At 37.9% G+C, this 17,135-nt stretch overlaps 1 protein-coding gene across 2 annotated transcripts in view; it reads right to left on the bottom strand.

Annotated features, from left to right (window-relative positions):
- Positions 1 to 490: 490 nt before the first annotated feature.
- Positions 491 to 17,135, bottom strand: part of cul2 (cullin 2) — a 66,443-nt gene continuing 49,798 nt past the window's right edge. For both annotated transcript variants that reach the window (XM_059971934.1, XM_059971935.1), the window contains exons 17-21: positions 13,471 to 13,537; positions 11,984 to 12,190; positions 11,082 to 11,179; positions 7,664 to 7,780; positions 491 to 5,575 (exon numbers count right to left, since the gene is read on the bottom strand). In XM_059971934.1, the coding sequence (XP_059827917.1) occupies positions 5,444 to 5,575; positions 7,664 to 7,780; positions 11,082 to 11,179; positions 11,984 to 12,190; positions 13,471 to 13,537 (621 nt within the window). In that variant the 3' untranslated portion in view covers positions 491 to 5,443. The remainder of the gene's footprint in view (positions 5,576 to 7,663; positions 7,781 to 11,081; positions 11,180 to 11,983; positions 12,191 to 13,470; positions 13,538 to 17,135) is intronic.

Genomic DNA, 17,135 nt, shown 5'->3' with positions numbered 1-17,135 from the left:
CCAATTCTATCATCATGCAGATGTTTCTGTAAGAAGAAAGAAGAGCTTCTCTGTGAATTCATATCCATTTTGTTAAAGTAAGCTAACAACAGAGAGGAACTGCTGTACACTATTAGCAAACACTTAAATTGATTTCATGGTTTTGGATGACTTTGCTGCTTTCCGATTTTATTTATTTATATATAGATGTGGATAGATATCTATAAATATAACTTAATATATTTGATTATATTTTCATAATTCTATACATTATATTCCTTAAAGAAGTCTGTCACATTCTATAAGCTACCTCTATGAAAATATTGCTTTGGACCCATGGGGACTATATGAATAAGCACATTATTGGATATTAATTCTTGAGGAAATCTGTAGCACACTATTAGGTTACAAACTTTTGTAAACTTGATCATCACTGGATAAGGCAGCATGACTTACTGCAGAGTGGCTAAATGGCACTTCATAAGAATATCATTTATAATTCACTAGAATAGCCATAACAAAATAAAACAAACTTTAATTTGATTTTCATAATGTACATGCATTAAGAAATGATACAATTTTACCATTTGTGGTTTGTTCCATCAGTTTTTGCTACCAATACCATAAAACTGTACCTTGTAAAAGACACACTGAACAGTAATCATGATATGTGTTACTATGTTCCTCTTAGAGCTGTGCACTCGCACAAGTTTATCATCGATAAACTGCTATCAAACAATGTAACAGCCAAGCTTTTGTCAACTTTTAAAATGTTTTGAGGCATCCCAAAAATACATTGCATGATTAGTTAATGCAACTCAGGTTTTACTCTTGAGCTAACTTAGTTGATGTCAAGTAAGGCAAACATTGGCATAAAAGAATTGGTTTGCATTTGGGCACTGCAGCTGCTTTTACGTTCTTAGTTTAGCATCAGATGAACAGATAAATCAGCTCAACTTCTGATTAGCCTCAGACCAGCAAGCATTTAGCAGCAATATTTTTGGCCAGAACTGGCTCATTGTAAGGAGTTCAACAATACAATAAGTTGACTATCCTTGTTTTTTTTTCTCTCTCAGCGATGGAAATAAGCCATTGTGATAAGGTACCAGAAGGGAAGGAAGGTGTACTGTTTGGGAGTGCAACTCAAAGGATGCTGGGATGTTGACAAAAAGTATTTGAAAAAATATTCCTCTTCAAATAACGGAGATGCAATAAACTGCAGATTCTGGAACATGGAGCAAATACAATTTAAAAAAATTAGTGGCTTAGGCAGCACCTGTGGAGTGAAATGGCAAGTGGACTTTCTAGATCAAGACCCTTCATCTTAACAAATATCAACTGCCCACTTTCCTCCACAGATGCTACATGACCTGCTGAGTTCCTCCAGTACCTCATCTTTGCCCTATCTTGAAGAAGTTTGGATTCTAATGCTATATTAACTAATCCCTATAATGTTGGAGATTCAACAACGTCTTCATATTCATCATTTCCTGTATTAAAAATACAGATGTTAGTACCATCAGTAAAAACAAAACAACCATTAGAAAGGACTTTGTTCATATACTATACTTTTCACATAAGGATGTCTAAAACTGATTTAACACAAATAAAGTACTTAAGATGTGGTCACTGACACAAAATAACAAAGAATTACAGATGAATATGCAGGAACATTATAATCAAAGTAAAATCTCATTTTGCAAATATACATCACAAACATTGCAGTTCAGCTAACTGTAAAGTGGGATGTACCAGGGAATTGAGATTGTCTTTCCTATGTATTTCTGATAGTTGAGCATTGACTAATTATTCCATTTAGTTGGCTAAGTATTGTTCAATTGATGTCAATAGCATTCCTATTGCACACAACCAGGCCTATTTGCCATGTGTAGGTGAACTGTCAGGATATTCAGCTGCAGACTTCAAAGCCAATTGGATCATGATTATCCACTCTTATCTTTTTTTCTAACGTGCATTTCCAGAAGAAATGCTCAGAGAACCATATCCAGGACTTCTTCCTTTCAGATTGAAGGCAAACTTTTTGTTGCCTTCAACTGCTGCATCTGAGCTCCACCAATGAAAACGATATCATAAACTCACCCAGAAGTATTCTGAGCTTTTTTGTGCATGGCAATGGTTTCCCTCACAATGCCAATGACATTATTAAAGCAAAGGAACTTTTCACCTCAAATTCTAAGTTTATTCAGCCACAGTAATTTTTAAAACTACTTCAATTCTGAAACATTTCAACCCAAAACATAATTTGGCATTGGTTATCATAATACCTCAGGAACATCCATGAATTCCCAGTCTGAACTTCATATGTTGTTGTTCTTCAGCAAGATGAAAAATAGATAGCTCAAATAGCAAAACAGCTACTTATTCCTGAATGCTCAGAATACTGGTAGTTATTATGAAATAAGACACCTTTCACTTGGGTGTAGACACCTCACACACCCTGAATGCAAGAAAAATTGTTGCTTAAGGATGGAAGAATGAAATGTATTTCACACCTCCATTAAAAATATCCAGTCATCAAAACATGTAAGGAACTGAATTAACTGGAAATGCAAGTATGTAGCTGCATTAATTATAAACATCAGTCAGTATGTTGTCTATGAGTTTGCCATCTTTGAATGATGGTCCCAGCTTGCTGAGCTGAATCCACTTTGTCTCAATACAAAGGGATCCTTTGTTTTGAAAAGTCGTAGATTCATATCACCAGGTAGGCAAATGGAAGCAAACCACTAAAAGATTTTGAATTACTGTAATACAATTGAAAAAAGAAATCCTTCCATTTACAGGTCTGAGGAATCATTTCATCATTAAAGTTGTATTAAAATATCCTGAGGATTTTGGTACCTTTAAATTAAGGTGGATTTCCAATTCTTCACTGCCTACAAAGACATTCATCTAAGACATGAGGGGGTATGCCTTTGTTTAGTTTGAAAGCAAACAAAAAAAGCATCTGCTCGGTGATTGAAATCTACCAAATCCATACAACTAAAGAAATAACAACCCAACTTGGAAATAAAAAGTTTATGTTATGTAATTTTTCCAATCTTCACTATGACTGGATAACATTAAACAAAATTCTACAAATCAGACAATGACGTGCATGTCAAATGACAGCAACAAAAAAATTTGTTTTACAAAAACAGTGATCTGTACAAAAATATCATCCAGCTCTGCAGCCACTGAACTCTAATTCCTTTCAGGTTTTTTGAAGAAATTGTAATGCAATGGATCATTTTTAATTGGGAGCTTGATTAGGACCAGGAGTGGTGGTTGGGGAAGCAGGGATACCTGGCACTTGGAGCCTTGTGCATTCTTTGCATACAAGAAGACAATTCCTCACCTGAAGCTGGCAGGAATCATCACTGAGCAAACATGAAGCTGGGGGTAAGGAAAGGTCCTTGAATCTTCTGGAATGTCCCTGGTACAGAATTTGTCACTAGTTTTGAAGTTTGTTGAGAGGCATTAACAGAGGAAGTGAAGTTAATGGATTTCTTGCTTTGCTCCACTTCCAGCCTTCCAAGAGTGATTGTGCAGAGAAACTACATTTTGGAGTTTATTGTGACCTACTTTGACTATTGCAAAAGGGATATTGCAATATAGTCAAAACACTGGACACAAAGAAAAAAGTTTTAGAACATAATGTAGACTCCTGCCTTCTGGTGGTAGGCAACTCTTCTTTCTTTTTTTACTGATAATTTTATACTGGAACAAAGCCAATTGAAGGATACAGGTAAACAGAGCCATAGAATCCTGCACAGCACTGCCTTCCAGCATTTTAATACTTGAATGGGGAAGGAGGGTCGTGCTGCTAGGGGAAAATGGGACAGGACACTGAAAGTTAACCTTTTAACTCAATGGGCTTTTATTAGTATTACTATGCATACTTTGAAAAGCAAAATATTACATTCAGATTTTTTAAATTATGATTGTAGTAAAAATATTTTACCAAAGGGCAAGAACAGCCAAAACTCAAACTGCAGTTTAACAGTTTTATTCCCCACTATTCCAGCTGCACTTGGCTACTGGTAATACAATGACACACCAAAGAGTTAAAAAATAAATAAGCTTTTAAAGATACCACTGGTAAGAATGGAGACAGCCAATCTTCTTAAAAAGCTGCAATTGTGAACACCATGAAGATCTCAAAGTGTGCAAAAACTTCAAACTACTAGTTCATTAACAAACCAGTCATCTGATTTAATTCATCACTTAAGTTAACACTTTAAAATAATTTTATGCAAGTTCCTGACTTAAACATCTTGGGGTGCTAATAATAGATATCTATAATTTGTCAGTTAGATTTACTGACAGATATTTTTCCCAAAAATAAGTCTGTTGTTGCTAAATACAAATCAGATCAGAAAAGCTGTGACAGGATCATTCTCGTGGGTAGTTTGTATAATGGTTGAACAACTGTGACCAAATGGGGATTACCAGTGAAAGACAGATTTCCATGTTAATTGCTTCTTAGAAGTCATACCTAGTGAAGCAAGACATTGGGCAGGGTGTGCGGTTGTTTACATGTATATTTTTTCTGGGGGATGAGAGCCTACCATGGTGGGTCAATAGCAGCAAAGGTCAACAGTTTTTCATTACTGCTCTGTGATGGAATTTGTTCTGTAAAAATCAATTTCCAAATAAATTTAAGTCAGATTTTCAAATGTCTTGGACTTTGACATCGTATCACGTTGGATAAAATTCAGGCAGAAAAATGAAAATATTATTAAAGACATGACCTTTTTGACAGGTTCACAAAACATTCCCTCCCTCCACAAAAAAAAACACTGCAGCATCCAGGTTAAAGAATTAAGGCTTGGAGGATTTATGACAATCATCAATGCACACGAGAAACACTGAAAGAAATCAACCGGACAAAAATCCCTTTAATGGAAGTGCAAACCAGTTCAGACATTCCTCATGATGGTCCTGTAGTGACAGTTCAGGAAAATCTCAGTATTTATGAAGTACATAGATCTGCTCATCTGGGTGATATGCAGAGTACACTGGTGTAATGGTCTACTTCATTGAAACCTAGATAAATCCCAGGTAGAATACAGGCTTTATTTGTGAAGTAACAGTGCCATGTTTGCTATATGCAATATTGGATGCAAAATTTACAGTGTAAACACAATTATTTGCCTTATTACAGTTTAATTTTAAATTATCTTTTAAAATATATCAACTGAACCGGTGAGATTAACATGGCACCCAGAATATTCCCACTTTACTCTAATGTTGTGATGACATGAGTTGGGAGATCTATCGGCATTGACACTTGCGATGTGGCACTGGTTAGATTGTAAACAGCAGAGAAAGGACTGCCAGGTGGTGGGTTGAAAAACCTGGTGGAGGCACAGCTCTGCTTCATTTCACAGGAACACATCAAACAGTGACACAGCAGGTCTTTGCACCATACTCAGACAAAGCCAAATGCCAACAGTTTGGATCAAGCTACATAACTGTACTCGTCTGCCGAGGCCTGGCTACGCTCAATATATTGTTTGTCAATGAGGACTTCAATGCATTTCTTGATCATGCTGATACTAGGATTGAATCTTGCTCTTGATTGGCTTATTACCTGTTGAAAAGTGAACACATATTAAGAAGTCTTTAAAACAGATAATTGAGAAATATAATCTCTGAGGGCAGTGGAAAGGAAAATGAAAACAAACTGAATCTGATTAATGCTGGAACAAAAAAAATCTTATACACTTAATTGTCCTTTCTGTTTAAAATATTAACTCACTGGCTGCATACATTCAACATCTTTTCAGGTGTACATTTCCTTCACATAACAGATGTATATATACCATTCCATTGCATACTATTGAAAGAACGACTACATTCTATGAAAAGCCTCCCGTGTATGCTTAAATCAGCCATGTTCTCAATGTGTGATTGAACAGGGTTCAGGAGTCGAGAGTCTACTTACACTAATTCCAATTCTCTATGAATCCCCATGATAATTCGAACAGCTTTACAATGAATGAAGTCCTTTTTAAGTGTAGGCATGGTTGTAATATTGCAAAACTTGGCAGGAGATAATGTGCACAAGCTCTCATACCAACATTGATATGATGCCCACAATCTGTTTTAGTGATGTTTTTCCAGGAATAAATATGGGCTGAGATACTGGAAACATGCCATTTTATTCACGATTATTACTAATTTGTGCCATTGACCTAATCAGTAGTTATGCTCACTCACAGGGATATCTCAGGGTTCAGCTTAACATCTCATCCAAAGGACAGCGCTATGTACAATTATGAACTATGTACAAGATGAACTATCCACCTAAATCTTGTTTTAAGTTTTTCTGGACTGAAATTTACAGGAACAACCAGTTTTTCAAGTGCTGAATCAAGGTTGAATTCAATCATTTTTTAGATTGTGAAAGAGTCAGCCCACATTGGCGAGGCATTTCTTACTCCAAGTCCTTTCTAAGTTGGGCATAAAATGGAGTAAAACCCCTACATTTCCTTGCATGAGCATAATGGCACTTGAGTGAAACACCTATGATGACTTTTTTTTAAAACATTGAAATGCAGTCTTCATTTCCCTTCGACTACCTAAGTAAACACTTCCTTGGAATGACACTGACAGTGAAGATCACACTAAACAACTGCTATTTGCTGGAGCAAAGGAGGCTGAGTGGTAACCTGATTAGGGTACACAAGATTATAAGAGACATGGATTGGGTAGATTGTCAAGATTGTTTTCCCATATTCAGAGCATCCACAGGGTGGCATAGTTTTAAGGTAAGAAGCAGGATCCTTAAAGGGAATATTTTGGGAGCAAGGATTTTGCTTACCACTGGCAGAGAAAGTGATAAAACCAAATATATTTACTATATTTGACATTAACAGGTGAGGGTATTCTTTGGGAGTTCAGAGAATAAGGGGTTATCTTATTGAAACATGAGATCACAAGGGAGCATCACAGGGTAAATAATGAGATACTTCCGTAAGTGGGAATGTCTAAATTGAGGAGACATGATTACATGAGAAGGGGACTGGCTATCATTTAAATCTGATGTCCACAGGATTTTGCATTTTCTGCCTGCACTTTCTCTGTAATTGTAACATTATATTCTTCATTCTGCTCTTGCCTTTCCCTTGTGCTATCTCGATGTACTGATGAGATGCATGGATAGTATGCAAAAGATCTTTTCACTGTACCTCATACACATGACAATAATGAACCAATTTACCAATTGCATACTGAAGATGAAGGATGCTATTGCAATGGCAATATTTTTCTACTTTTGTCACCTTATCAACAAGTCCTTCTTGGGCTTATTTAGAAAATGCTGAATGAGCATATTATTCCTTTTATCAAACAATGAATTTTTTAAATAGAATTTCCAATTATACATTTGGTGTTACTTTGTTGCACACACAGACTAAGCAGGAACTTAGTTAAGGCTGTTCAAAGTAATCTTACTTGAACTTGCTTGTGTAGACTAAAGGAGACTTTCACTTTATCAACTATATTTAATTACAAGCCTTGGACCTGAAATGAAAGGACTGCATTCTAGTCCATTTTAGTTGCTGCACAAAATGTACTTCAAATCACCAAAGAGCAAATATTTTTGATTAATCTAGACATGAAATACATAGGTGGGTTTTACTTACTCACTGGAAACCTACAAACAGTTAACCATTACCTCTTGAATAAGTGCATTGTGTCGGAGCACTTTACGTGCTTTCATGATGCGCACTATAGCAGCCTGCAGATACATTTTCCTGTCCTCATCGACCGCACTTCTAGTTTGTTCCATCTCCTTTAAGTAATGAAAAAATAAGAGAAACCCAATATAGCTGTTTCAACAGACTTCTGATGTGTGATTTATAATCTGTACAAAATTTCAACACAGGGATCCTAAATGTTCTGTATAGCTGTACTTAATGAATAATTAACTAAAAATTCAAAAACAAACCAGTATAAAACTTAGTGCTGACAATCAACACTGGCGCACCTCAGGGGTGTGTGCTTAGCCTGCTGGTCTACTCTCTGCACCCATGACTGTATGGCAAGACACAGCTCAAATACCACCTATAAATTTGCTGATGACACAACCATTGTTGGCAGAATCTCAGATGGTGACGAGAGGGTGTACAGGAGTGAGATATACCAGCAAGTTGAGTGATGCTGCAGCAACAACCTTACACTTAATGTCAGTAAGACCAAAGTACTGACTGTGGAGTCCAGAAAGGGTAAGACAAGAAACACCAGTCCTCATAGAGGGATCAGAAGTGGAAAGAGTGAGCAGTTTCAAGTTCCTGGATGTCAATATCTCTGAGAACCTAACTTGAACCCAACATATCGATGCAACTATAAAGACGACAAGACAGCAGCTATATCTCATTTGGAGTGATTTGGTCTATCACCAAAAACATTTGCAAATTTCTACAGATGTACTGTGGAGACCATTCTAACCGGCTGCATCACTGTCTGATATTGGGGGCAGTGGGGGGACTATTGCACGGATTGAAGTAAGCTGCGGAGAGTTGTAAAATTAGTCAGCTCCATCATGGGTACAAGCCTTCAAAGTATTCAGGATGTCTTCAAGGAGTGGTGCTCAAAAAGGTGGTCAGTAAGGACTCCCATCATATAGGACATGCCCTCTTCTCATTGCTACCATGAAGAAGGAGGAACAGAAGCCTGAAGGCACATACTCAACAATTCAGGAACAGCTTTTTCCCCTCTGCCATCCGATTTCTGAATGGACATTAAACCCATGAACACTACCTCACTACTTTTTATTTCTATTTTTTGCACTACTTATTTAACTATTTAATATATATAGACATTTATTGCAAATCAGTTTTTTCATTATTATGTATTGCATTGTACTGCTGCATTTTTTCTCTTGTTTGTTAATCTCATCAGTTATTGTTTCAATTGTAGCAAATGAAGAAAAGATTCTCCTATCATTGTGGACTAGTCTCCACACACTGCTACTGATTAACAACTTTCATTCGCCATGTTCAAGAACCATCCTTTGTAACTTTTAGGATTCCTGTTCCAATTCATTTGGACAGTTTCATGTTCTCACTCCAGGAAATAATGTACGACAAGAACAGGCTACATTTGCAAACGATTGCAAAGTTGAGTTTCTCAGGTCACCCTTTATATCAGGGGTTCCCAACCTTTTTTATACCATATTTACCATTAACCAAGGGGTCTGTGGCCCCCAGATTGGGAACCCCTGCTTTATATCTTTTCTTAAAAAGGAGAAACTATTACCTCTCAGAACTATCATATAATTTTGTTTGAAACATCACATCTATTCTATTTGTGACTCATTCAGCTCAAAATGCAATCATCCACAATGATGACTCAATTAAAAATAGAACTGGACACCAAAAATTAAGTAAAGATTTAATTATAGTTCTTTGAAAACCAGCCACCTACAAGACATTAAGAGGCATATTGGATAAATGTACTGCTCCTTTAATTAGACATGCAAAAAGAGAACAAAATATCATGAACCAAGTCATAGCAGCTTTCAACAGATATCACACTTCTCACCAGAACACCATTCCCCCTTAATCCATGAAACTGGCCATGCAGAAGATGATATTCAACAATTATTTTACAACTGGAGAGAAATATACAGCTGTGCTCTCCAGAAATTAGACTGGTTCCCTGTCTGAGATATATTGATGGACAAAAATTCAGAGCAGGTGTTACGTTCAAAACTTGACACCTAAGTTGGAACTGTAGTCGACTATGAGGTTATTAACAGACTTCCTGAAGCAGCAGAGTGGGAAAATATAATGGAAGCTGTCAAAATTATAAACTTCGGCAAGAAGAATGAAGTAGTGCTTTCAAGTAAGAGTAGAAAACTGAAGGTAAAATACCCAAAATATGACAATGAAAGAACATATTCTTTGGTTTTATTGATAAAGAAATACGGTGCATAAAATAAAGAAGCTATGTGAAAACTTCTAAAACATTATTCAATCTTAGGGACAGTACAAAAAACATTCTAAACATAAAGCAGAAGAACAATTACATCAAGAAAGTGAAGATTCAGAAATATAACACATGGAATCATAATAACAGTAAATGGACGAAGATCACAGACAATTATTATTTACATAATGAGTTGCTGCTAACTGGAATGATATGTTGGATATTGATTCAACAGTTTGGAAATGACACAACATTGGTGAACAGTATTGATAGTGAGGAGGATAGTTGTAGTCTACAGGATGACACTGATCAATTGGTATGATGGTCAGAGTAATGACAAGTGGAATTTAATACTGATGCATGTGAAGTGATTTATTATGAGTTGATAAATAGGCGTACTACATACACAGAGGTAGGACCCTAAGGATTATGAAAAAACTGAGGGATCCTGTTGTACAAATTCAAGGATTCCATAGGTAGAGAAATAACTGAAACAGACAAAAGGGATTCCTGTGTCCAATTATATAGGATAGAAAACACAAAAGCTGGGAGCTTACTGTAAAACTCTAGGGGAGAAAACACTGGGCAGCATACAGCTAGATTTCTGTGTGTCACTCTGATATGAGATTAACGTGGACAGCGTGAAGTGAAGATTTACCAAGACACTGGTTGGAATGGAGTTTTTCAGTTCTGAAGAAGAATGGATAGATAGTGTTTGTTTTCCCTTGGAGGAGAGCACATTGAAGAAAGAGCACTGTTGAAGTAGCTAACAGGAAAAATACTCAAAAAAACCCAAAAACTAGTGGGCATTGAATTAATTTAAGGGGATGGAGGGGATCTGAGGAATTTTTTTCACCCAGAGGATGGATGCAATGTCAAAGCCATTATGACCATGCCTTGCCTGAGAAATGGTGGAAGGAAACCTTCACACATTAAGTATCCAGATAAGCAGTTGAATAACCAAGGCAGAGAGGCAATGGACCGAGTGCTGGCAAATAGGGATCAGTACTGATGGATACCTGATGGCCTACTTCAACATAGTGGCAGGAGGGCCTGTTGCTATGACAATTGAAGCTGAAAAATAATGCTTCCACTTTTATGATTAGTTTCAAGCATATAATAACTCTATGAAAGGTGCCCATTCAAGACAACAAAAATCTTACTTGGGGTGTATCTTTTTGCATGGAGGTTGTAATTTTAAACTTTGTCCTTTTACTGCTGAAAACCATGTTCAAAGAGAAAATTGAATCCAAGTCAATATCTTCCTGCAGAAAGAAAATACACTAACATGACTTTCTAAATTAAGAGGCTGCATGATTGCAAGTAAATTTTCTCCTGAGCAGCATTTTCTCAAGATACTTGTTGAGACAAAGAAACCTAAAGATTTACCTTTCTGTTTTGAACTTAATTGCAAATCTCTGCTTACCTTGTGGCTGATTTTGTCTATGCTTCATTAAACTTTACTTACAGAGCCTATCACAGGTTACTGGCTTCCCTTCTCTATGTGTAAGTACTGTTTCGCTCAACATTCACTGTAATTTGAATGACAGCAATGCTAATCTGTCATGAAAAAATAACACTGAAGTCTTTGATAACATGGCCCAACATTCACAAGCTTGCTACTGCCAGCAGGGTCACAGAATAATTAAGATACTACATCTTAGATTACTTCCTTACACAACCTCAGGAATCTGGGAACACTCAAAGCACTCTTCCTACAACTCAACAGAATTCCAATCTCATACCTGAGATCTTCCTGACTTGTCTGTTCATCCATGAACTGGTGCATTATACTTACTCCCTTTCCTGTTAAAACCTCATTCCAAATTGTCTCTGGAACTGAACAACTAAACTGAAAATGAATTAATTAATTTATTCATTGATTAATTTAGGTTTGATCATTCCCCTAAAGCCTCCCATTTTGCACACACTTCGAAGTATTCTCATCATTTAAAATTAATGTGGAGGGGTGATTATACAAGAATATGCCCCAAACAATACAAAAATAAGAGCATCATTCTGCATCAAGATTCTTAACCATATTACCAGTATTTCATCAACATACTTGCCTTGCTACAGTCATGGTTGATCATTTTTACGTCAAGCAATGATTTAATGGTTTTGCTAAGTTCTTTGTCATTCATCTGTGTGCTGTCTTGGAGCTCCTTGTAGCTGACGATTTCACTGTTGTTAAATGCTAGCAACACCGCCATTTGGTATGTAGTGACCATAGCCACGTAAGGCTTTGATAAATAGTTCATTTTTACTTCTCCTTTTCCACCCAATGAAAAAAAAGGAAAGAAAAATGAAATGTGCAATTACTGTGTTCATATAACTGTTAAAATGCATTTCAATTTCATCCAATTACTTAAACTAAAAATACAAACCCACAAGATTACCAGCACAATTACACCAAATGGCATGATTAGGAAGCAACTGATTAGTACTTTTACATAAGAGCATGTATGCAATGGGACAGAAAACTGAAGTCAGTCTGAATTTGATATTTACTGCATATTACTCTTTTTCCAAAGTTCTCTATTTTTTTTCCTCTCCTAATTATCTCATAAGCTTCTTTTTGAAGCACTGTTCCACTATGTTCCTGAATAGCCAATTTCACATTTTACAAGATCACAGTGTTTTCTACAAATGCGTGAGGCTATTTGCCAGTGCTATTTTACACAGAGTAACATGTTTTTCAGTATTAAAAAAGTATACAGCATCATAGCTGCTGCAACAGATTGCATGAGAAGTGGTCAGTGTCTGAAGGAGATACAACAGCAATAATAAAGCAGCATTCAGACAAGCATATGAACAGGCTGGAAATGGAGATTAGTTTGGTCTGGCATCATGACTTTGAAGGATACTGGGCAAATTGGCTAAAAACTTGTATTTCCATGACCAGTTTAGAAAATGATTAAAAATACACCACCAACCTTAACTATATTAAAATAAACTTGTCAGTTTTGACAAGTAATAAGCCGGGATAAACCAAAGGATAAAACACTTCTTTAGCAGGGTTTAAAATTAAATAGAAAAAATATAGAGGATACTGTAAATGAACAAGTTTTGCCATCCAAAGGGTGGTGAATCCTTATGAGCACTATTCAAATTGGGTTCAGTTGCTAAATATATACAAAGCAGACAGATAAACATTTAGATATTGACAGAAGCAGTGCTCAGATAAATGGCAAAGAAGGTGCAAATGTTCAGATTTTGCTGCAATTTCTACTTTTCTTCTGCAAAAATTACACGATAATTTAATGGGAATAAAGTCTTTCCAAAGTTACACACTACACAAAATAATGCTGTAAATCTGAACTGTCTCTTTTTAAATTATATGTGTTATGTAATTGAATAGAAATAGTTTGGAGACACAAATGCATGTACTTAACTGAACTGACCAAGTTTTATTTCGGTCCTGAGTTATGAAATCAGAATATAATTGACGAAGAGTAACCCAAATCTACCTAGGTCCAGATTTATTTTCCTTCTAGAAGTAGAAAAAGGAGGATTTTGGAGAGGTTGGAATGTCACACAGAATATTCTTACCTGTACAAAGGTAGTGCAGCCAGGTAAGCTTCCGTCCACTGAAGTGTTGATTGTAAAACAATTCAAACTGCAAGGGAAGAATTATACCAGAGCATTTCAAAACTTGACTCCAATGACCTTTTTCCAGTGATGATAAAGCTTGGAGATGACAACATAACTGCAGTAAAGGATTGCCAGGGAAATAAACCTCTGAGAGAGAACTATACCACAACTTGGATCAGACTTCACGAAATTAAGTTGTGTATAGTAATAAAGTTTGCTCTAGTCACTCTGGTGATGCACAATTTTTTGAAATACAGTCAGCCCTCCTTATCTGCGGGTGATTGGTTCCAGGACTCCCTGCGGATACCAAACAATGTGGATGCTCAAGTCCCTTATTTAACTTGTCTCAGTGCGGTAGACTTTAGGACCTGGCAGAGCTTGGGACCTGCTGCCTGTGGCTGCTGCTGTTTCTGTTCCGTTGATGGAAACCGATCACGATTGAAAACAAAGTAAAAATAATAAAGCGAATGGAAAAACGCCATTGCTCATTGGATGTGTTCGTCAACGATCCGAACAATTTTAAAGGATAAAGTGAGAATGTGAAAGCCCCTGCCCCGATGAAAGCTACAATTATTACCAAGCAACGCAGTGGCTTAATTATTGAAATACATACATTTCTTAAGTGTTTTATATGCACAGAAAGGTAAAATATATACCATATACTAAGACAAATGTTTGACTAACTGATGCTAAATAATACCGGATGTACACGTTCCGACTAAGAGAATTTCCGTTTTGTTTTGATCCCGATCTGCAGTAACCTACACACATCCTCCCGTATACTTTAAATCATCTCTAGATTACTTATAATACCTAATACAATGTAAATGCTATGTAAATAGTTGTTATACTGTATAGTTTAGGGAATAATGACAAGAAAAAAAGTCTGTACATGCTCAAACAACAAGTGCTGGAGACAGAATTTCCAGGTTTTCCCAATCTGCGGATGGTTGAATCTGTGAATAAGGAGGGCCGACTGTATAGCTCTATCTTCAGAAGTCTGAGTCCACTGTTACAGAGTAACTTACACTGAAATTAAGAAATCCTAATATGATCTACTCCTTCACGCAAAATGGAAAACGCCTTAAATATCTATTACAATAGATATCTATTAGCCACTTGCAACAGCACCATGCTCTGAAAATGCAGACATGAGGAAATCTGAAGATGCTGGTAATTCAAGCAACGCACACAAAATGCTGGTGGAACACAGCAGGCCAGGCAGCATCTATAGTGAGAAGTAGTGTTGACATTTCTGGCCGATACCCTTCGTCAGGACTAACTGAAAGAAAAGATAGTAAGAGATTTAAAAGTAGGAGGGGGAGGAGGGAAATCCAAAATGATAGAAGACAGGAGGGGGAGGGATGAAGCCAAGAGCTCGAAAGTTGGTTGGCAAAAGGGATACTCAGCTGGAGAAGGGAGAGGATCATGGGACAGGAGGCCTAGGGAGAAAAAAAGGGGGGGGGGGGGGGAGCACCAGAGGGAGATGGAGAACAGGCAAAGAGTGATGGGCAGAGAGAAAAAAAAGGAGGGGGAAAATAAATAAATATGGGATGGGGTAAGAAGGGGAGGGGGGCATTAATGGAAATTAGAGAAATCAATGTTCATGCCATCAGGTTGGAGGCTACCCAGATGGAATATAAGGTGTTGTTCCTCCAACCTGAGTGTGGCTTCATCTTGACAGCAGAGGAGGCCATGGATAAACATATCCAAATGGGAATGGGATGTGGAATTAAAATGTGTGGCAACTGGGAGATCCTGCTTTCTCTGGTGGACAGAGCGTAGGTATTCAGCGAAACAGTCTCCCAGTCTGCATCGGGTCTCACCAATATATAAAAGGCCACACTGGGAGCACTGGATGCAATATATCACACCAGCCGTCTCACAGGTGAAGTGTCGCCTCACCTGGAAGGACTGTCTGGGGCCCCTAGCCTCCGGGTCCAAAGTATAATTCTCCGTAACTTCTGCCACCTCCAACAGGATCCCACTACCAAGCACATCTTTCCCTCCCCCCTCTGCTTTCCACAGGGATCGTTCCCTACGTAACTCCCTTGTCCACTCGTCCCCCCCATCCATTCCCACCAATCTCCCTCTTGGCATTTATCATTGTAAGTGGAACAAGTGCTACACCTGCCCTTACACTTCCTCCCTCACCACCATTCAGGGCCCCAGACAGTCCTTCCAGGTGAGGTGACACTTCACCTGTGAGTCGGCTGGTGTAATATACTGCATTCAGTGCTCCCAGTGCGGCCTTCTATATATTGGTGAGACTTGACACAGACTGGGAGACTGTTTCACTGAACACCTACACTCTGTCTGCCAGAGAAAGCAGGATCTCCCAGTGGCTACACATTTTAATTCCACATCCCATTCCCATTCTGATATGTCTATCCAGGGCCTCCTCTACTGTCAAGATGAAGCCACACTCAGGTTGGATACCGTCTTATATACCGTCTGGGTAGCCGCCAACCTGATGGCATGAACATTGATTTCTCAAACTTCTGTTAATGTCCCTCCTCCTCTTCTTACCCCATCCCAGATTTATTTATTCCCCCCTCCTTTTTTTTCCTCTCTCTGCCCATCACTCTTTGCCTGTTCTCCATCTCCCTCTGGTGCTCCCCTCCCCCTTTCTTTCTCCCGAGGCCTCCTGTCCCATGATCCTTTCTCTTCTCCAGCTCTGTATCCCTTTTGCCAACCAACTTTCGAGTTCTTGGCTTCATCCCTCCCCCTCCTGTCTTCTCCTATCATTTCAGATTTCCCCCCCCCCTTTCAAATCTCTTACTTTCAGTTAGTCCTGATGAAGGGTCTTGGGCCAAAACATCGACACTGCTTCTTCCTATAGATGCTGCCTGGCCTGCTGCATTCCACCAGCATTTTGTGTGTGATGCTCTCAAAACATTTAAATTTCTAAGTATAAAGAATGCAGATGGATAAGTAGTCTTTGTATGATATTGTTCCTGCTGCAATAACATACAATACTATTACTCTTGAAACATTTAATTCATCTTCTGCTTTAATTCTTCCCATTTGTAACAAATACTTGCTGTTCGTGTTTCTCATGGTTCTTCCATAGTTCATCTCTAGGATTTCCAGTAGTTGCTGTATGAACAATTTTAGAACTCTTTGTGATGCTCATTAGAAAAGAATAGTACTGTGCAAAAGTCTTTGGCGCATATATGGCTAGGTTGCCGAAGACTTTTGCACAGTACTGTATATGTCAACATGGAGCAGGGAGTGAGTTTGTAGATCTGGTGGGAGCAAATGATTTTGGGAGTGGTGAGGATGAAGTACTGCAGGAGAGAGTGTGGGATAGATAGCAGAGAAGGAGTGCCAGGTGTGGGGTGTGATGTGGGTGCAAACACACCCAGCCCTGAGTCACCAGGCAAGGTCATTTCCTAACAATTGGTTTATTGATCATTACAGAATGTCTCTCTGGTGCTTCCTGTTTCCTGCCCTCTCCCTTCCCCCTTTCCCAACTATGATTCCCCTCCCCCTGCCCCCTTTTCCACTCTCAGTCTACAAATGAAACCCATATCAGAATCAGGTTTATCATCATTCACACCATGAAATTTAGTTTTGTGACAGCAGACAGTGCAATACATAAAATTACTACAGTACTATAC

This window comes from Hypanus sabinus, chromosome 6 (genome assembly GCF_030144855.1).
Source record: "Hypanus sabinus isolate sHypSab1 chromosome 6, sHypSab1.hap1, whole genome shotgun sequence".
Lineage (NCBI taxonomy): Eukaryota > Metazoa > Chordata > Chondrichthyes > Myliobatiformes > Dasyatidae > Hypanus > Hypanus sabinus.
The sequence above is the reverse complement of the archived record's forward strand: the minus strand, read 5'-3'. Positions and strand labels throughout refer to the sequence as shown.